Source organism: Kwoniella newhampshirensis, chromosome 6 (assembly GCF_039105145.1).
Source record: "Kwoniella newhampshirensis strain CBS 13917 chromosome 6, whole genome shotgun sequence".
Classification (NCBI taxonomy): Eukaryota; Fungi; Basidiomycota; class Tremellomycetes; order Tremellales; family Cryptococcaceae; genus Kwoniella; species Kwoniella newhampshirensis.
In genome coordinates this window covers 1,211,191-1,231,308 of record NC_089960.1, presented here as the reverse complement: position 1 = coordinate 1,231,308, position 20,118 = coordinate 1,211,191, and the positions used below count along the sequence as shown (strand labels likewise).

Sequence of the window (20,118 nt, the reverse complement as noted above, 5' to 3'; positions counted from 1 at the left end):
GTGACGGCAAGATTCACATCGACACACCGTTCTCCCGAATGCTCGGAAAGCCTCCTATCATGGTCGCGGGTATGACCCCTTGCACCGTTGGTGCTAACCTTGTCTCTGCCACTCTCAACGCTGGTTTCCACATCGAGCTCGCGGGTGGAGGTCATTACAACGCTAAGGCACTTCGTGCTAAGGTCGCCGAGATACAGCGTCGCACGCAGCCGGGCGTTGGTCTTACATTAAACGCTCTTTATATCAACCAGCGTCAATTCTCATTCCAATTCCCTCTTTGGCAAGAGATGCGACGAGAAGGTCTGCCGATCGAGGGCTTCTGTGTCGCAGCAGGTATCCCAAGTTCCGAGAAGGCTACCGAGATTATTTCCGCCCTCAAGGCAGCGGGAATCAAGCATGTGTCTTTCAAGCCCGGATCCGTAGAGGGTCTACGACAAGTCGTCAATATTGCCGCTGCAAACCCTGACTACCCTATCATCCTTCAATGGACCGGCGGTCGTGCTGGAGGCCACCACAGCTGTGAAGACTTCCATCAGCCAATCCTTGCCACTTACGCTTCCATCCGACAAAACCCTAATATCTCTTTGGTTGCTGGTTCTGGATTCGGTGGAGCTGAGGACGTATGGCCCTAGTGAGTGCCATTCCTCTTCAACGAAGAACCTTATTGACTGTCTATGTAGCATCTCTGGAGAATGGTCTGTCAAGATGTTCAATCTCCAACCTATGCCCTATGACGGTGTCCTCTACGCTAGTCGAGTCATGGTCGCCAAGGAAGCCGACACCAGTCCTTCCGTCAAGCAACTAATCGTTGACGCTCCGGGTGTTGACGACGCCCAATGGGAAGGCACTTACGACAGACCTACTGGTGGTATTCTTACCGTACGATCGGAGCTCGGAGAGCCTATTCACAAAATCGCAACTCGGGGCGTTAAGCTCTGGCGTGAGTTCGACGACACTGTCTTCGCTCAACCTCGTGAGAAGCGTGCTGCATGGCTCGAGAACAAGAAAGATTACGTTATCGACCGTTTGAACAAGGACTTCAACAAGCCATGGTTCGGCCAGAAGGCTGACGGAACTGTTGTCTCGGATCTCGCCAAGATGACTTACGAGGAGATTGCCCGCCGTATGGTCCGCCTCATGTTTGTCTCTAAGCAAGAACGTTGGGTCGACATTTCCCTTCGAAACCTTGTCGGTGACTGGCTTCGCCGAGTCGAGGAGCGATTTGCCGGTGTCGATGGTATTCGAACCAAGGAGTCGCTCCTTCAATCATTCACCGCTCTTGACAAGCCTCTCCCCACTCTTGAGAGCTTCTTTGGTTCTTACCCTCGGGCTAAGAATCAGCTTGTCAATGCTGAAGATAAGGCCTATTTCCTCGCCATTTGTCAGCGTCCCGGTCAAAAGCCCGTACCTTTCATCCCCATCCTCGATAACACTTTCGAGGTCTGGTTCAAAAAGGATTCTCTGTGGGCAGCCGAGGACATCGATGCCGTTTTCGACCAAGACCCTCAACGAGTCTGTATCTTGCAAGGTCCCATGGCTGTTAAACACTCTACAGTTGCCGATGAGCCCATCAAAGACCTGCTCGGTAACATTGAAGGTCTCCTCGCGAAGAAGATTCTTGAGTCGCAATACGGCGGTGATGAATCCAAGGTCCCTGTTATCGACTACATTGGTGCCAAGCCCGGTGTTCCAAAGACTGGTTTGGTACCTGAGTCAATATCGGACGACACACGAACTCTGAAGGTTGGCAAAAGTATTCCTGCCCTCGAAGACTGGCTTGAGGTCGTTGCTGGACCCAATGTCAGCTGGCTCCGAGCTGCTCTCACGTCGATCAACGTCGTTCAAGGTTCGGGTTACATAAGCAACCCTTTCAGAAGGATCTTCACCCCTCGTTCCGGTCAGACAGTAGAAATCAAGAGTACGGACTCCCAAGTGACTTCGGTCACCTTGTTCGGGAGCGCCAGGTCTTTCGGGCTCCACCCTGCGGACTTCAAGGCGGTCGACCTTTCCTTTGACCCTGCTACCAAAACAATCAGCTTGGTGATGAACGAGGAACGACGCGGTTCCACCGTTCCGCTTCATTTCGCCTTCCAGTACAAGCCTGAAATGGGTTACGCTCCAATCCATGAGATCGTTGACGGCAGGAACAACAAAATCAAGGACTTCTACTGGCGACTGTGGTTTGGCGACAAGGAGACTCTTCCTCAGCTCGCCCTCGACACCACTTTCACTTGCGGCGAGACTGCTGTTGACGCTCAGGCTGTGCAACGATTCTGCGACGTTATCGGTAACCAAGGAGAGGCGTTCAAAGCTTCGAGAAGCGAGAAGATTTCGGCACCAATGGACTTTGCAATCGTTCTTGGGTGGCAGGTGAGTTCAAGCTTGGACGAACGTGGCTAACAATCAGTCTATCATGAAAGCTATCTTCCCATCTGATATCGACGGGGATCTACTTAAGCTTGTCCATCTATCCAACGGGTTCCGTATGATGGACGGCGTTGCTCCTCTTCTCGCTGGTGACTCATGCTCTGCTGAGGCTCGTGTGGTCTCCGTCATCAACAGCGACAGTGGAAAAACTGTCAAGGTCAAAGGCTACGTCCTCCGGAAGGGCGAGCCGGTCATCGAGGTGACCTCATCTTTCCTCTACCGGGGCAAGTTCACAGACTACGAAAACACGTTCGAGACCATCAATGAATCAGATTACGTCGTCGAACTCACCAAGCCTACTTCTGTTGGGATCCTTCAAGCCAAGCCTTGGTTCGAGTGGGATGACGATTCCGTTGCTCTCGATGTTGGAACGACCCTTACCTTCAAGACCAAGTCTGAGCTCCGATACAAGGACAAGTCCACGCTCAGCTCCGTTAAGGTCTCGGGCGCCGCTTTCATCCGAAGCAGCACCAAACAGCTCGTCCAAGTTGCGACTGTCGATTACGAGGCCCACAATTTGCATGGCAACCCCGTTGTCGAGTACCTCAAACGACATGGTACTCCGATTGGTCTTCCCGTCCCTCTCGAAGGTGGCTACTCTCTTATCGAAGATCCTACCAGCGCAGTTTTCACCACTCCTGCTACCAACGAGCCTTACTCTAAGATCTCTGGCGACTTCAACCCTATCCACATTAACCCCTACTTCTCGGATCTTGCCTCGCTTCCAGGGACCATTACACACGGAATGTGGTCCAGTGCTGCAAGTCGAAGGTACATCGAGACTGTTGTCGCCGACAATCACCCTGAGCGGGTCGTGTCGTATGAGGTTGGATTTGTCGGTATGGTCTTACCTGGCGACGAAATCCAGGTGAAGCTTACTCACGTTGCCATGCGAGACGGGAAGAAGGTCATCAAGGTTGAGGCCTTCAACCAACGCGGCGAGAAGGTCATCGACGGTACCTCCGAGGTACTCCAGCCTCCTACCGCCTACGTTTTCACCGGTCAAGGTTCTCAAGAAGTTGGCATGGGTATGGAGCTGTACGCTAACTCTCCTGTCGCTCGTGCCGTTTGGGACGCTGCGGATGCGCACTTGGGTTCCACCTACGGATTCTCCATCGTCGATATCGTGAAAAATAACCCCAAGGAGCTCACAATCCACTTTGGTGGTATCAAGGGTCAAGCCATCCGTCAGCGATACATGGACCTCACCTACGATACCATCGACGAGAGCGGCAACCTCAAGACGCTTCCCCTTTTCGGTGATATCGACCTCTACACGACCAGTTACACGTTCTCTCACCCTCAAGGCTTGCTCTTCGCGACTCAGTATACTCAGATCGCTCTGGTAGTCACAGAAAAAGCCGCTTTCGACGATATGAAGGCTAAGGGTCTCATCGACAACAATGCCGCTTTTGCTGGGCACTCCCTTGGAGAGTACTCTGCACTGGCTGCTATTGCCGATGTCCTCCCCATCTCTTCGCTCGCCGACGTTGTCTTCTTCCGAGGAATCACCATGCAGCGAGCTGTCAAGCGTGACGCGTCTGGGAAATCGCAATATGCGATGATGGCGGCCAATCCATCTCGAGTTGGAAAATCTTTCAATGAGATGGCTCTTCGAGAGATTGTTGACACCATCAGCAAGCAGAAGGAGGTCCTTCTTCAAATCGTCAACCTCAACGTTGCCAACCAACAATACGTTTGCGCCGGTGAACTTCGAGGTTTGGCTGCACTTACCAATGTTCTCAATATGCTCAAGGTTCAGAAGATTGATCTGGAGAAGCTCAGTACCATGATGAGCGTCGAGGAATTGAAGGAGAAGCTGGCGGAGATTATTGAAGGATGTTGGGATATGGTCATCGAGAAGGAGCAGAAGGACGGAGCTGTGATCCTCGATCGAGGTTTCGCAACTATTCCGCTTCCCGGTATCGATGTTCCTTTCCACTCTCGTTACCTGTGGCCTGGAGTGTTGTCGTTCCGAAACTACCTTGTCAAGAAGATCGACCCTACTCAACTGAACCCCGAACGATTGGTCGGCAAGTACATTCCTAACTTGATGTGAGTATTTCTATTCCGTCACCTCACGCGTGAACTGACTATAGAATACAGCGCCGAGCCATTCGAAGTTAGTAAGAGTTACGTTCAAAAGATCTTCGAGCAGACCAACTCGCCTAGAATGGAGAGCGTCCTCAACAACTGGGAGAAGGAGTCTTGGGATTCCGCTGGTCAACGACAGCGATTGGCCTACAACATCTTGACTGAGTGTCTTGCTTACCAGTAAGCTGACTTTCCCACTTGACGTAAAACGTGCATCTGCTCATCATGCGCAGATTCGCTTCTCCGGTGCGATGGATCGAGACACAGGACGTCCTTTTCACATACGCTAAATTCGAGCGATTCATTGAGGTTGGCCCTAGTCCTGTGCTTTCTGGTATGGCTACACGAACACTCAAGGCCAAGTATGAGGCGCAAGATGGTGCAACGTCTCTTCAACGCAACATTTTGTGTCACGCTAAAAACCAGAAGGAGGTTTACTACGCTTTCGAGGATGCTCCGGAAGAGGAGGCTGCTCCCCCGCCTGCTGCTTCATCCACACCCACGGCTACATCGGCTCCAGCTCCTGTCGCCGCTCCTGTCCCTGTGGCTGCTCCTTCTGGACCCGCCGCAGCTGCTGTGGAGGACGCTCCACCCAAGGCTGTCGACACCGTCCGAGTGATTGTCGCTCAGAAACTCAAAAAGCAAGCTGGTGAGATCCCTCTCAGCAAGTCGCTTAAGGAGCTTTCCGGAGGTAAATCAACGCTGCAAAACGAAATTCTCGGTGACTTGCAAGTTGAGTTCGCTTCCGCTCCTGAAAAGGGAGAAGATCTTCCTCTCGACGAGCTTGGTGCTGCCCTCAGTGTCGGCTACTCCGCTCTCGGTAAGCACGCCATGGCTCTCACCAATCGAATGATCGCCGCCAAGTTCCCCGGTGGTTTTAACATCTCGGCTGCTCGCGCTCATCTCAACAAACAATGGGGTCTTGGTCCTCTCCGAACCGACTCAGCCTTGTTTTTTGGTATCTTGAGCGAGCCTCCTAAGCGACTTGGATCCGAAGCCGAAGGCAAGGCGTTCCTTGATAATCTTGCGCAGAGCTATGCATCTTACAGTGGTATCAGCCTTTCATCCGGTGCTGCTGCTGGAGGTGGTAGTGGTGCTGCCGGTGGTGGAGCTGTAATGAACTCGGAAGAGTTTGACGCATTCGTGCTCAAACAGCAAGAGCAGGCTGAGAGGGAGATCGAATTGCTGTCAAGATACTTGGGCAAGGATCCTCGAGCGGGTGAAAAGAAGGCAGATGTCGAGAAGGTGAGTTACAAATGTAGTATGAATATTGAAAGGTCCAACGCTGATCCTTCGCTCTACCTAGGCTACTGTTGAGGAACTGCAAGCCAAGCTCGACGCTATCAAGCTGGAGCACGGCGACGCTTACTTGGACGGTATCACTCCCGTCTTCTCCGCTCTCAAGGCGAGGACGTTCGACTCCAGTTGGAACTGGGTTAGACAATCGTCCATTTCGTTGTTCTACGATATCATTCACGGTGATCTCGACCCCAGTACCGTTTTCCAGGATGAGTCGTGAGTTCAGTCCCGTTGAAATGCAGCAAGGACGCAGCTGACGCTACCTGTCTCTGCAACAGACGTTTTCGATCGAGTGCATGAGCTGGTAGAGTAGAGAGTTCCGGTCTTCACAGGATAGAGAAGTGGACGCCATATGATGATGATAGGCTTTTGGTTTGGTTTTAATGACTCCCCTCCCCCTTTTCTCTCTTTCTTATGTCGCATAGATATTTCCTTCCCTCTTGTACAAAATCATATTGAGGCAGGATGCAAGCAGAGCAATGCATGATTCATGATTGGCACATTATATCTTCTTGTTGCCACCGAACTTTCCAGCTTCTCGAATGACCTCCACCGCCACGCGTCGTCATCAATCACGACTGGTTCGTATGAGGAAGACGACAACGGAAAGGATTGTTGATGTGTACGTATACAACACTCGCATCAAAGACTAGTCGACAGTCAAAGGTAGCTTGATATCCACCACGAAAGAGAGGCAAGGTGAACATGGCAGAGTCCCAGTCAAGCGATCTTGTAACGAATCATCACACCACATTGGAGAGTGAGCCGACCGAGCTGAAAGATGTCGTTCTCCAAGGTGGAGTGGGAGAAGGCGAAGGACAGGGACATGGGCAGGATATCAAGGTCTATAATCCGGCAGAAGCTTCGACATCGTCTCTGACTGAGGGTGGTGGAGATGGGGGTGAGTGATGTGTCCAAGTTTGTACTCACGTCTGCAATTCGAAATATATGAGATGCTCGCTGACTCAAGCTTTGACTATCTCGCTCTCTCCCCGTACACTTAACGTCCTATCTGACCAATTTGTCGCTACGAAACCCCGGACCTCGTCGTCGGACCCGACTAACCCCCTCCTTCTCACTTTCCTCAATCATCTCACTCCGGCTCACTCTCGTGCTGCGGCCACCTCGCCTCGTCATGCCGCTCTCGCTCGCGCAGACTTCCTACCCGAATCATTCTTCGAGCCCACGTTATCCGATGTCCAAGCACACCATGCCTCTGTCCTAGCACGTTCGAAGAGACTCAACGAAGCACCGCTCCTGACGAGTAAGTATCGCGAGGCTGAGAAGGGTGAGAAGGAGAGGATGAAGAGGGAGAAATGGCCGAATGTGAGTTTTGGAGCGGATCATCTGTTGAATCTGCTTTGAGCTGTGAGGAGTTTCTCGGCCGTAGAGCACGATGGGAGGCTATAGAAAAAGGGGAGAGGGGAGAAGGGAGAGGATCTACAGTGAAGATTCTGTCTGTCTGCCTGGCGAAGACATGGATCACACAGCTGTTGCGTGTCGGATTGGAGTCATGTTCTGGGATGAATAGCGAAAGTACGACCTACTGAGAAGAGAAGGCTCGGAGCAGACGAGATCGGCGAGCATCTTTATCATAAGTAATCATGAGCTGACTTTGTCATCTTCAACTTTGCCCAATAGACAACAATCCGGATAAAGTTCACAGATGGGACGATGATACAGAGCGTTTTCCCTAGTACTAGTCCGTGAGTATGAATCTTCTGGTCGACATGTCTTTGCGACCTGGCGATGTGTGGGTGAGCTGATGAGATCTATGAGTACAGGATCCAGCCTGTGTATGCGTTCGTACGATCTGCTCTGGCGGAGGAAGCGAAGACCAAGGGGTTCATCCTGTGTGAGTGGTATCCTACATACGGAATGATCATATCGGTAGACTGATCCGCCTTCGATCTACATGATATCGCAGGGCAACCACCACGAAACCAATACCCAGAAAAACCACCTCCTCCCATCCAACCCAAGAAACCTCATCCCAATCCCGCTCACAAAACATCCATTATCCCGCCTGCCAACTATGGGTTGGTGAGAGGGTCTGCCGTACAAGGTCTGCAAGGTGGGACAGGTGGGAGTGAGAGTTTGTACGAGTTGGGCTTGGTCCCTCAGAGTGTTTTGATGATCAAATGGGATGAGGATGACTTGAACGGTGAGTCCCAGACACAATTCTAGCATAGACATTGGGCGTCCGTCAGTGAGAAGGGGATGAGCGGTATCGTTACGGTGATGCTAGAAAAGGTCGCGGATCTCGGTGCTGATACTGATGTTTCGCTTAGCGAGCGGATATCCCGCACCAATACGAGATGAGCTCAAACAGAAGAGCGAGCCGTTACCGCCTACCGTGCCAAAAGAGAGAGAAGCAACTTCGAGCAAGAATGCGGGAGGTCCGTCTACCGGAGGTGCCAAATCAGGCGAGAAGAAAATACCAAAGTAAGTGGATGAGCGGTCCGGTCCACTGCCGGTGCTGACCTCAGGATGATAGGTGGTTACAGAAAGGATTAATGAAGAAGAAGTGAAGTATTGTTGTACTATACTTATATATGCATGTGATCTCTGTCGTGGCTCGTAAATTTGATTGCTCGCCATCTCGTACAACAAATGGCTTATCAAGCGGAGGTATCTTTGTTAATCAGACACTGGTCAGCGCTGACCCTTACTCGAACCCGAACATGATGCACTTACAGAAGAAGTAGTCATCGACCAGCGGTAAGTACCCCTCTACTAGCTCACCCACCAGACCCAACAACGGTACCCTTTCCAGAGTCTTGACCACACTCATGACCTTTGGTCGCGTCCATCCGATCCACATAGGACCCGTCAGGAATGCCCTGGTCGCCAGTTTCCGATCTTGTGCAGCATAGTGCGAAAGAAGCAGCGGAGAAGCACGGGCACTAGAGGTGGAGCGGAGGTGACGTGCAAGAAGGGAGAGCAGGAGCGCGATGAGATATGGAGGGAGAGACCGGGAGAGTGTAGGGAGGGAAGTGGGTCGATAAGGCGTATGGGAGGCTTGGCGCTGGGATGATAGAACGGGCCGATATTCAGTCAAGATGAAAACGACAGTGGCAGAGGTATTGGGCAAGGTAATGATGTTGCGAGGACGCATCAATGAAGAGACTTACAGAAGCTCGTATAAGCAATAAAACATGGATCAATCCTACCGAACTACTCAGTATCTCCGCGAAGTATTCACTCCCTCTCAACTTTGGCAACAGATCCCGCGGATGAGGTAAATGTGATTCTGGTAAGCTTCCCACCATGGGGAAGAGATGACATCGAAGCGGTGCATAAGCTGCCAGCGAAGGAGTGAGGGGTCTATCCGCGACTGTAGTGAGTTCGGACTCAGCGGATGATGAGGAAGAGGAAAGATCGATAACTTCGGTAGGAAGAGAGGCAAGGTCGACCTCTCTTTGCGGAGTGGGCGGGGAGAGGACCGGTCGAGAAGTGATTCGTAAGATGATCAACCGGAGAAATGTCCTAATGGAGTTGAGTGCATCAGTGGTTTGTCAAGATACACTTTGCTACAGGCTTCTTGAGGTTTCGAAAGCAGTGACTTGGGAGAATTGAGTCCTGGCGAAAACTCACTTCATGCCCTCGACGCCCAGGACCACTCTCCATCTAGCTCTCTCCCCCGCCTTTCGTCGCATCACCATCTCTATCAGCAACTCCAAATATCCCAGTGTCGTCAACGCTCTGCTGGCCCTACGATAGAGTGCTGAGCGAGATGTCCAATACCGCGTATATCGCGTGTGATCCGATGGCGGAGGCAGGAGCGGTTGTGTTCTGCTTAGCGTTGACGTCGTTTCAGGAAGGAGAGGTGAGACAGACGAATCGTCCCTGGTGATAGGTTGTTGGCGGGAAGAGGCGAAAGGGTGTGGGGGGAGTGATAAGGAAGGAGAGAGGTGGTGAGATAGGATGGTATCGTGGTAACTCGACACGAGAGATAGCAGGGCGTACACTGCAGACATAACCCTTGTCAGCTGTAGTCCTAGCAGATTCAGTCACCGATTCTCAACGGGAAGTGTAGAAAAGAACGTTATGTGATGGCAAAGACGGAATGGAAGCACTGACAACCCTCTGAAGCAACTTCGGCGTCTTGGAATCGACCGGGGAGCAGCCATGTCACGTTGGACAGGGCAGATTCGATTGTTTGAACGGTTGAGAGGTTGGAAAGTAGTAGAGAATGGTACGCGGTAAGTGGAGACATGACGGCAGAATGGTCCTTGGGTTTGACACACGGTCGCCCAGGAAGTCGGTGCAGATGAGCGGTGTTGGACGAGAAGGGAGAAGGTCGGATGATCGTGCTTTGCTGACCGATGATGAATCTCGCGGCAAGGGAATCACTGGATCTCGTGCTGATCTGCAGCAGACGGCGCAGCTACAGCGTGTGAATGGGAGCGACGTATTGGTAAGTTACCGGTAAGGAAGATTTGGAGGGAGGCAGGAATGATGAATGGGAGATGAAGTAGATGAATGACACGAGCGAGCGTCCGTCTTTCCGGGCAGGATTCGCTCTTTTTACCCGGTCATATATCAATCTCCTACACAACGGAAATTTTGGTAACCATCCTCGTCTTCAAACAACTTCCATACGTATTTGCGATCATCCACTTATCAGTCTCCAGATCTCCCACCTCACATACTCGTATTGCACACATACCAAGCCCCCAATCGACGTCACCCGACATGGCCAAGAAGACTTCAGCGAGCTCCTCGGCGAAATCGCAACCTGCAACCGCTACCTCATCCACGTCCATTGACGACATCTTTGCTGCCCCGGCCAAAAAATTGAAAGTGGACTCTGACCCCATCGCGTCGTCCAGTAGGACCGCTATCGATGACAAACTCAGCAAAGGGAAGAAGAAGCAGAGCAAGTCTTACGATGACAGATCAACGACTTCTGCGAAAGAACCGATTGGATCAGGTTCGACTTTGGACGTAGTTGAGGATGGGCATGATGGGGAATTGAAAACGAAGAAGAAGAAGAAAGTCAAGACGATAGCTTCTTTCGACCCCTCACAGCCTTCTGTCGCAGCTGCTCCACGAGGAACATCATCTTTTAGTTGTAGGAGAGTGGTGGAAGTGATAGACCCGTCTTCTGTCCCGCCAACAACAGCAATCCTGCCGACCGCCGTGACAGCTTCGAGTAAGGGTAAGGGTAAAGTGGTCGATATGGGGAAGGCAAAGGGAGTCAAGCGAGATAGGAAGGACGACGAGGAGGATGAGATGTTCAGGGATTCAAGAGGGGAAGGACCAAGTGAGTGCTCTTCTCACCTGATCCATATGTTGCATCGTGACCTGGTCGGAATGTTCTTCGTCGGACATCACATTTCGTTCTTAAGCGCAATGTCACTGTCTTGTATCAGGACGTGAAGGCGCGAGGGTCGTGATGACACAATCGTCTTGATAGGATTCTTGCTAATGCCCTCACCAACACTTACAGGACGAAAGACAGAAGAGGGGTTCTTGATTTACAAAGAAGCAGAGCTCAAAATCGATCCTGAAGCAGGTGGCAAGTCTTCATCCTCAACCGACGTTTACTGTTGCTGATCACTACGCTTCTCATACAGGCACACCGCTCTGCCCGTTCGACTGTGATTGTTGTATGTCCAACGTATTTCTCGCTCTACCGAGGTCAACGCTGACAGATATGCAGGCTTCTGATCCGAGTTCTGTCACCTATGATCCCTGGTCCTGGAAGATTGGCCAGTGCCCAGGATCAAGTCATCAATCGAAGATAGATCCCATTTCATCAGCATCGTTAGATATATACTCGTGTATGTATATATTGGCAAGCACTCCGGCAGTAGCGCGACCAGTTCGTAAAATTCGTGTATGGCAGATATCACCACTAAATCCCCAGGGAGCTCGTGTATCGTCTCTTCCCCCAATTATAAATCCTTATCCCTTGACATTCCAGCTTGGTCATCGCTGCTCTTGAACCTAAAGCTCAATCGCACCCCTTCCGTCACAGTTCCGAGTCTCGCCAAGCCGTATTGCGTTGCGCGAATCACTCACGGCCTCCACCACCTCTTCTTTCCCTTTCTCCCTCCGTCCATCGCTCCAACTCTCAAGCCCATAGCTTTCCAATCTTCTTCATCTTTACTGTCCCTCAATCCCACCACCACTCTACCCTTCTCTGTTCTTATCACAAGCTTGCAATGTTCTCCTCTCCCATGAGATACATATCCCCCCACGACCTGATCTAATATATCACTCTGGTCTTCCCTGAAACTGTTCGGAATGTACTTCTCGATCTTCTTCGCAGCAGAATGTTCGAACGACGAGGCGTGACGTGGATCGCGGGATAGGGCAAGAGGAACCATGAAAGTTGTGTGGAGGGAAGCGTAAGGATTGGCAATGGGTTTGAGCAGAGACTGTAAGATGGGTAGGAAGACCGGCCGCTGGGCAGGTGAGTTCACATGAATCGGGCCAAGGAAGTTGTCAGGTCTGAAATGGATCGGAAGAGCATGAGTATAGCTCCGGGCGAAGAGGACAGTTTTGCTTACAAAAGCACCAGGACATCGCCTGATTTGGTATCAATTCTCAGATCTATCTGCCTGTCCTTGTCGATCTCAAGCTGTGTGGATGATTAGAAATGTATATTCGCCACAACTGCCTAGAGATCCATCATGACTTACAATGTCGAGCTTTATCCCGCCACTCTTACTGACCACCTCGACTCTAGCCTTCTTCCGTCCTTTATCCTTTCCCCAACCATCCCCACCAGCATTTACTACGCCGACACCCAACTCCACACCTCCGTGTTCACTGATGAATCTGCCGTCAGGACTAACTATCCACTCTTTAGCAGCTTTCGCCAGTCCGTCTATCGGCGCACCGATAGTCGTGTTGTAAGTTGTCTTGGGACCACTTGATAATCCTGACAGAGCGACATTGGCAAAATTCGTTACTTGATGAGGTAGATTGACAAGATTCTGACGAAGACAGGGGTCAAGATAATGGGTTGACCATATAGGAGTCTTGTCCGTCGCTCGAAGAATGACCTCTTTCTCTGCTTCTGGTCGAGGTCGAGATGCCGTCGGGACTGACATGGAGGAAGGCTCGGATGTCAACATGGGAGGGAAATCCGGTGCACCGACTGGAGGACTGGCAGGATCTACATGCATAGCCGAAGACGATGTACTAGGTCCGCCGTGTCCTGAAGAACTGGTCGCTTGAGAGGTGGATATACCAGAGGTCGAAGAGGGCATGCGAGCCGTAGAGTGGTACCCGGTAGTGGTAGTGGCAGTGGCAGTCCGGTAAGACTGTTGTGGTCGTTGAGCTTGCATCCTTCTCGGCGGGAGATTAGGCGGAGGAGCCGAGAGACTGGCGTAAGCGTGATGGGCAGAAGGTGCAGTGAGTGAGTCTGGGATCTGAGGCTTGTAATCGGGTCTGAACGAACAAAGAACAACATTAGCGACAGGTGACGTTGGCCCTCAAGAGTGGAGGTGTTCTATTCCGATTGAACCAGGGTACATTAAGGTTAAATTCATACATACTCCCATTGAGGTGGTTCCTGTTCATATCAAGACGTCAGTCAGTTCAGATCGCAAGCGCTCAGATACCTTTCCACTTACAGGTGTAGGAATGTTGATAGGGATAGCAGGTAACGCCCTCCGTTTACCTCTCCCATGACCATCACCTTCGATCCATTCGTGAACACCTTGCCACGGCGCGTCTCGGTCAAATCCGAGATCGGATTGAGATCTTCGCATATGCATTGGTGGCGGGGATGGTCTTTCTGGTCGCTGAGAAGGTATTCGTGGTGGGACCTCAGGCTTGAAGGTTGAGCTTGGTATACGTTCAGGTCGTACAGGAGGAGAAGGCGGAAGTCGAGGTGACCCAGGTACGGGTGAGAGGAGAGCCTTTTCGTGAGCCAGTTGAGCGGCTTTGTGAAGAGGTGATTGAGGCGGTGTGAGGGTATGACCAGCTCCTACACCAGCGAAATTCCCATCATCTTTCAAGCCAGGTGGCGGAATCATCCCTTGCGCGTCAACCGTGGATCGGGCATGAGGGTTATCTCCTGCCTTGAGTCGGTGAGATAGTGTCGAGGTGGAATAAGATCCGGACAACGAGGTGTCGTGAGTCTCTGTGCTGAGACCTCCGAAACTGGATTGAGAAGGATGGGATACGGAAGAGACATTGGAAGACGTTGGTATCCCCAATGATGCCTGGTAAGCCGCGGTAAGAGCATCCCGGTCGAAGGAAAGGTGTTGGTATTCGGATAAAGAAAGTGACCGGGGTCGTTGGCTAGGAGACCGATTGGGAAGCGAGTGGGAGAGATGGTACGTCGACGGGAGGGCCATGATGCTTGAGGACAAGGGCGGCGATCATGAGAGATGAAGAGATTGGCATCCATTTGGTCGAGGTGGATTTCTAAGGTATTTACATATAACTTGGGGGTGAGAATGACGGCAACCATTTGTGGTAGTGAGTGATCGACGTCATACCTTTTCACGAAAACGGCGGGGCTCCATCGTTATCATTGAGTCATTTCGCAGAGGGTCATGCCGCTTCGGAAACGGGTTGATGCAAGCTGGCTATGCGAGAGCGTCACGGAGTGAGGAAGAAGAAGTTGAGCAAAGGCGAATGATTCTGCGTCAGCCCGCACTTGGCAGTCACAGCATGTGTGGTCGCCGAGAAGCAGGTCATGATCGGTAAGTCCCACTCGTCCTGTAGTAACGCTCTGAATGTGTCAACTGATTGTGAGAGCTGCAGGTCAGTATTATATCGGTGTTCCAGTATTGGCTATTGAAAAGGATGAAAGCACAATGTCGAAACACAGCCATGTCAGATACGAAACGGTGTCATTGATCCGAGGGTGATCCGTGCGCTCGGTCTAAAGGTATATCTTGGGAAACACAGTCGCACTGAAATATTCTCCTTGTGGTTCCTCACATCTTGACACCACCTCGTTCATCGTGTCCTCCTTCCAATGACCTCTGGATGTATGGCATCACCGATCACAGCAGCCAACGAATGAGGACGACCCGCAAAGCTACTTGATTGATATATAGAACGATAATTATAGCAGGCTCTACAGATAGGCTTACTATTGTGAGTGTAGAGGCAGCACCTCTCCACTATCATCGTGTCATGACGCTGGATATACATTGACTAGCACCGATGACAGAACAAGGATGTTCACATCTGATCACCAAAGGGTATATCCCCATCTCTCAATACCGGAGGCCGCAATGCCCCAAGATATGCATGAGAGTATGAAGAGTAGGGCCAAGGAGTATGAAGGTGTGCTGGATAGGAATAGAGTGCTTCAATACGAAGTCGACGGATTGCGTGAGAGACCAAGTCGTTCAGCCGTCATTAATCGTAGATTGATGAGGGAAGAGACGGGAGTCTTTCCTCGTCAAAGATCTCGGAGAAAGCGTGTTCGCGATGTACGACAGCTTACGACTTTGATCGGAAACTATGGTAAGTTACAGCTCGGAAATTCTTCCGAGAATTTTGGCAAGCTCCAACTTTCGACCAATGCGATCCTCGATTCGAAAACCACCGAGATCGATACCCTACAAAATCAGCTTCGAGATGAAGGGAGGAAGAGGGAAGAAGCAGAGAGAGAAGTGGAGATGGTGAAGAGCGACTTGGAGAGGTTGACGCAGGACCGAATGGGTTGCGTATTGGTTGCCAGAGAAAAGGGAATGCAGCGGATGTCTGAGGTGAGTGACATCTCCCTTCTCCTTTTTCCTGTCCCGCGGTCACTTCGTCCTTGGTTTTGTGTCCTCAGAATGTTGTAGCGAGGGCTCGTTGCATCTCAAAATACTGACGATATGCTCTTCTGGAATGGAAATCACAGGTCAGACTACAAGCTCTTACTCAAGAGAACGTGTACTGGCGTCAATTCGCTCTTGCTTGCGATACGAGGAGATTTGACCATTGATTTCTACAACTGTCAAGATCAAGAGCGAGCTCCAAGTATGAAGACGAATACAGTGACCGATATACAGTGAATCGGGATCTCTCAAGTGGATCATTATACGAGAAGATCGACAGTGGACGTGTTAAGCAGAACGTCGGTCATCCGAATGAGAAGAACGACTCTGCGACATCGTCTTCGGCGGTCACTCCTGCTTCCACGTCGACATCCCATAGTACAGAAGAGGATCAAGGAACAGGACCTTGTGTGGTAGGTAGGAGAGTTCGGAGGAGGAAGGAGGAGGGACGTTCTGGAGCTTAGCATAGTGATCTAGTGAGTACACCGTGGTGCGCCGCCGATGATGTCCCTGTATTGCATCTTCTGGGGGGATTAGTAGATACTCGTGAAGCTGTGTCGGAACACGTATAACCACTGCTTTCCTGCCATACGGGATGAATACATCACATCCGTCATGAAAGGCGGCATCATATATTTTTACTGCTCGAACACTAAACGCTATTCGAAGGCAGTTGGAAAGGACAGGTCACACCACTTATCTGGGTCGATTGCTCAGGATGATTGACCAGACCGAGAATGGACATCTTTAGAGCCAGTCTGAATTTGAGATCTGCGATCACATATGATCAGCACCATGGATCGAGTTCGCAGCTTCGACAGAATCAACATTAAGGAAGGCACACCTACCAGGTCTAGCAGTTCCTGTCCAGAGATGACCACAGGCATCATAGATATCGTTCCCTATTTTAGGTGAATGGGATTAGCTCAACATCTACCTACCCTGTCAGGGAGTGATACACACAAGTCGTATCACTAGTATTGGTAGCACTGTACGAGAACGTGACGGGTAACAACACTGGTTGTTGTGCCTTACGAGCTATGCGATGGTTTCCGTTGTCTCCCGTGGCGATGAGTTTGTCGGTGGTGAGATCGTAGAGCTCGGCCTGGAGGGAGGTGAAATGGACAGGAAGGTAAGAAGACGATGCGTCGGCTGAAAGAGAGAGAAAGGTGTCAGTACAAGAGACTTCGACTTTGTCTGTGATTCTGAAGGAACTGCGCCACTGTAGACATCGTCACACAACTCACCGTATAGATTGAGATTGCCAGAAAAAGAAAAGTTGGTAGGACTACGACTGAATGCTATAGTCGTATTGTCCACGCTGAACGGTTGATCCTCGTAGAAACTAAAATTCGGTACTCGAGGAATCACAAAATAAAGCGTGACCCCTAACCTGTCGTATAACCCCGCAAAATTCAATACAAGGGCCGAGATACTGTATAGTTAAAACAGCCCCACTTACGCGACTACGAAAGCGAACAAGATGCCGACCAACATCTTTCGAGTGAACCACTTCATCCCGCATAATCCCCTCTGATCCCGAGTCCATTCTCGCCATGCTCTCGTACGTTTCTCCCCGCGCAGCTCGGCTTGACCTCGACGAGAGAGTTCGTGGAGCTCGGATTTCTGCCATCTGCAAGTGTGATATGGTCAGTCATCGGGATTGTAGAGGCAGCCCATCGCTATTGCACTGCACCCACTCAGGACCTAGCACAGGGACAGACACCAGCTCTTCTCTTGATGCCAGTGACTTGACGGTGTTAGAGTAACCGGTTGGAGCGACGTGATTAGCCACAGGTCGATAGCTTTGAAGACCAAATACAACACAACATAGGGCATCATCAGCCCACACCATCTCGATTTTGGAGCTACCCCCATCACACGTCCCAACATGACTCACCTCCTATCGTCAGCTAGACCTCCTCCTCCGCCACCTGAACCCGATTTGAGACTCCCTTCTTCTTGCCTCTGTCCATACCTATCGCTCCATCTCGGTCCAGTCCCATCAAAGTCGGCCCTCACGTCGAACGGCTCATCAGTATCGTCCCCAGGCTCATAGTACAGCGAGTTGTGAGGTTGATCAGAGTAGGAGTTACGGTCGTCGTAGCTCGGATGTATGGGAGGTTGGGCTTGCTGCAGACCGTATTGGGTTTGTGGTCGCGCGTGAGGGAAATCGGTCGTTATGCGAGATGTCATGACGATCGCTCTTTCTGGGGGAACCCCGTCTCTACGTGAATGCAGACGGACTGTGAGTAGGCGATGAAAGGTCGAAGATGGTGTGAGCGGCGAGTGCAAGCGGGCTGTGCGAGGTCAAGCCAAGTGGAGGCGCACGGATCGCTTCGATGTTCAGGAATGTGCTTGTGACTCGCGCAGTGAAGATCGATGAACTCGGTGAGACGATGGGACAACCCAGCGGAAGGAACGCAGAGAAGTCAACTTGTCTCCGTTGCGTTCAGAGGCCATCGTCGGTCCAAGACAATGATACACACGCAGACACACGAGAGAGAAGGCTGTGCCAGAACCAAAACTCACGCCCAATCCCCCATCCAGAAGATCCAAAGGGCCCCGCGTCCAGCTGGACAGAAGAATCTCACTTGAAACACAGCTAGCCGCCATGCCAGCCCTGAACAGAGAACAGAGGAATCAGGACATTACCTCTGCGGTTTCAAATTCCTCCATTAGAAAAGATCCTCGACAAGTGCCACCGATTACATCGTCCCTAATGCCGACAGATCCGGCTTTGACTTGCTGATGATCCCAGGGGTAAAATCTCCTTAAGCGGTAAATGACATTACAACCCCCCCGCCCACAATTACAAAACCGAATGGAGAATAAACAAGAGAGAACTTGGGTCAAAGCGTCGTCGCCTGATCCCGGGTCCTTTAAAGAGGAGGGACCCTGTTTGGTTTGTTATCCCCCATTAACTGATCGTTTTCTAATCACTACTACTCGGAGAGCTATTCGTCTCTTGATAACCTTTTGGACATAATCGATTTCTCAAGTGGAGGTCGTCCATCCACCAACAACATCGACAACAACAACGATAGTGAGTGATGGGAACGTTTCGTTAACATGAAGATGGGATGGATGCATGGACAATGATCCCCACCCATCCGCGACGCTACGAGAGAACGTGCTGATCGTTGTCGTTGATCCTTCTCCTCCATCGTTCGCTGTTCATATATACTGACTGAATGTCAAACTACCTCACCCGTTATGTCTTGTACAGACCAACAACACAATGTCCGCTCCCACGTATGAAGAGATGGAGGCCAAGAGGCAAGAGGTGAGTGTCGGGTCTTTCACCGTACCATCCCGTCCCGTCTTCACGTCCCTTCGTTCGTCCCTTATCACATCCGTTCATCCGTCCACCCATCACGCAAACAACCAGATATCAGAATTGGCACCCTCGTCCGTCTATACCCTGTGCTGATGTATCTCTTGCACTACTCAGATGATCGCGTCCTTCCGAGAGATCGCCTCCGCCATGACGCGCTGTGTTCAAGTGATCGAAGACTACACATCCCTCTCCCCCTCGAACCTCAGCAAACCCGATTTCTCCCAGATCGCAGGAGGAGTCCAAGCGGCCCTTGCGCCTCTCAACGGCGTGGTCGACAGCATTCCCCCTGTCGATTTGAAGAAGGAACGAAAGAAGAAGGAGAAGAAGATCAGAGATCCAAATGCGCCAAAACGACCTCCAAGCGCGTACATCTTGTTTCAGAATGAGATCAGGGACGATATCAGGAACTCGAACCCCGGTATGGCGTACAAAGATATCTTGGGCATCATCTCGACCAAGTGGAAGGAGTTGAGCGATGCGCAGAAGAAAGTGAGCGAGCACGAGGATGAAAGCTGTACGATGTTATCTGACAAAGTGGTCTTTTTCGCTTTTGGCAGGTCTACGAAGAACTCTACCAAAATGCCCACAAGAACTATCAAGCTGAAGAACAAGCTTACTCCAAACGAGACGATGAGGTTGCCGTACCCGCTGCTATCCTCCCGCCTGCCTCTCCTGAGACTTCCGACAGCAGCGATTCTGATGATTCCTCAGATGACGACTCGGTAAGTGGTGATGGCAGACCATAAGATAGACAACAGCCACTTACTTGCCCTTCAATAGACCCCGGCCATCCCGGTGCCCTCAAAATCAAAAGGTGTCAAGCCACCGACCACCACTACACCTTTGCAAGCACCCATCACCAATCCCGCTACCCTGCAAGCGGCGACCGCGGCTGCTACCCCCGTTTCTGAGAAGAAGGAGAAGAAGAGAAAGAACAAGGAAGACGAAGCTGCCGTGGCTACTGCCCTTGGGTCCACAGCTGAGAAGAAGGTGAGCCGTGCTTTGTGCTTCCGATGCATTGCTGATTCTTGAGCCATCTGTAGAAGAAGAAGAAGAGCAAGGAGTAGTAGCATGTCACTCGGTGATGTCGAGTGTCAATGGGTATGGGAGATCTGTAGAATCTCGTTTGGGCTTCAAGAAGGAAAACAAGGGAATGTCCGCCTTTTCAGAGCATCACCTGATGGTCATGCAACAGTTCAGAAAGAAGTCTGT

At 51.1% G+C, this 20,118-nt stretch overlaps 8 protein-coding genes across 8 annotated transcripts; 5 read left to right on the top strand and 3 right to left on the bottom strand.

Annotated features, from left to right (window-relative positions):
• Positions 1–38: 38 nt before the first annotated feature.
• IAR55_003616 (uncharacterized protein) lies at positions 39–6,120 on the top strand (the record flags this gene model as incomplete). The annotated part of the gene is made up of 7 exons (XM_066946723.1): positions 39–631; positions 681–2,370; positions 2,459–4,482; positions 4,534–4,701; positions 4,755–5,766; positions 5,828–6,036; positions 6,099–6,120. The coding sequence occupies 7 exons, from the start codon at positions 39–41 to the stop codon at positions 6,118–6,120; spliced, it is 5,718 nt and encodes a 1,905-aa protein (XP_066803115.1).
• Positions 6,121–6,525: 405 nt separating this feature from the next.
• Positions 6,526–8,351, top strand: IAR55_003615 (uncharacterized protein; the record flags this gene model as incomplete). The annotated part of the gene is made up of 7 exons (XM_066946722.1): positions 6,526–6,721; positions 6,977–7,146; positions 7,462–7,526; positions 7,605–7,675; positions 7,748–7,984; positions 8,112–8,265; positions 8,318–8,351. The coding sequence occupies 7 exons, from the start codon at positions 6,526–6,528 to the stop codon at positions 8,349–8,351; spliced, it is 927 nt and encodes a 308-aa protein (XP_066803114.1).
• A 137-nt stretch (positions 8,352–8,488) lies between these two features.
• IAR55_003614 (uncharacterized protein) lies at positions 8,489–10,039 on the bottom strand (the record flags this gene model as incomplete). Its single annotated transcript, XM_066946721.1, has 4 exons — positions 8,489–8,848; positions 8,955–9,309; positions 9,418–9,790; positions 9,904–10,039. 4 exons carry the CDS (start codon positions 10,037–10,039, stop codon positions 8,489–8,491), a joined length of 1,224 nt encoding a protein of 407 aa, XP_066803113.1.
• Positions 10,040–10,518: 479 nt separating this feature from the next.
• IAR55_003613 (uncharacterized protein) lies at positions 10,519–11,496 on the top strand (the record flags this gene model as incomplete). The annotated part of the gene is made up of 4 exons (XM_066946720.1): positions 10,519–11,089; positions 11,276–11,344; positions 11,403–11,435; positions 11,489–11,496. 4 exons carry the CDS (start codon positions 10,519–10,521, stop codon positions 11,494–11,496), a joined length of 681 nt encoding a protein of 226 aa, XP_066803112.1.
• Positions 11,497–11,846: 350 nt separating this feature from the next.
• IAR55_003612 (uncharacterized protein) lies at positions 11,847–14,141 on the bottom strand (the record flags this gene model as incomplete). Its single annotated transcript, XM_066946719.1, has 5 exons — positions 11,847–12,282; positions 12,342–12,412; positions 12,474–13,227; positions 13,335–13,351; positions 13,413–14,141. The coding sequence occupies 5 exons, from the start codon at positions 14,139–14,141 to the stop codon at positions 11,847–11,849; spliced, it is 2,007 nt and encodes a 668-aa protein (XP_066803111.1).
• Positions 14,142–15,032: 891 nt separating this feature from the next.
• Positions 15,033–15,733, top strand: IAR55_003611 (uncharacterized protein; the record flags this gene model as incomplete). The annotated part of the gene is made up of 2 exons (XM_066946718.1): positions 15,033–15,512; positions 15,650–15,733. The coding sequence occupies 2 exons, from the start codon at positions 15,033–15,035 to the stop codon at positions 15,731–15,733; spliced, it is 564 nt and encodes a 187-aa protein (XP_066803110.1).
• A 485-nt stretch (positions 15,734–16,218) lies between these two features.
• IAR55_003610 (uncharacterized protein) lies at positions 16,219–17,762 on the bottom strand (the record flags this gene model as incomplete). The annotated part of the gene is made up of 7 exons (XM_066946717.1): positions 16,219–16,337; positions 16,415–16,468; positions 16,530–16,718; positions 16,814–16,959; positions 17,029–17,199; positions 17,267–17,371; positions 17,467–17,762. The coding sequence occupies 7 exons, from the start codon at positions 17,760–17,762 to the stop codon at positions 16,219–16,221; spliced, it is 1,080 nt and encodes a 359-aa protein (XP_066803109.1).
• A 1,045-nt stretch (positions 17,763–18,807) lies between these two features.
• Positions 18,808–19,973, top strand: IAR55_003609 (uncharacterized protein; the record flags this gene model as incomplete). Its single annotated transcript, XM_066946716.1, has 5 exons — positions 18,808–18,852; positions 19,021–19,395; positions 19,464–19,628; positions 19,687–19,896; positions 19,950–19,973. The coding sequence occupies 5 exons, from the start codon at positions 18,808–18,810 to the stop codon at positions 19,971–19,973; spliced, it is 819 nt and encodes a 272-aa protein (XP_066803108.1).
• Between the last annotated feature and the right edge of the window lie 145 nt (positions 19,974–20,118).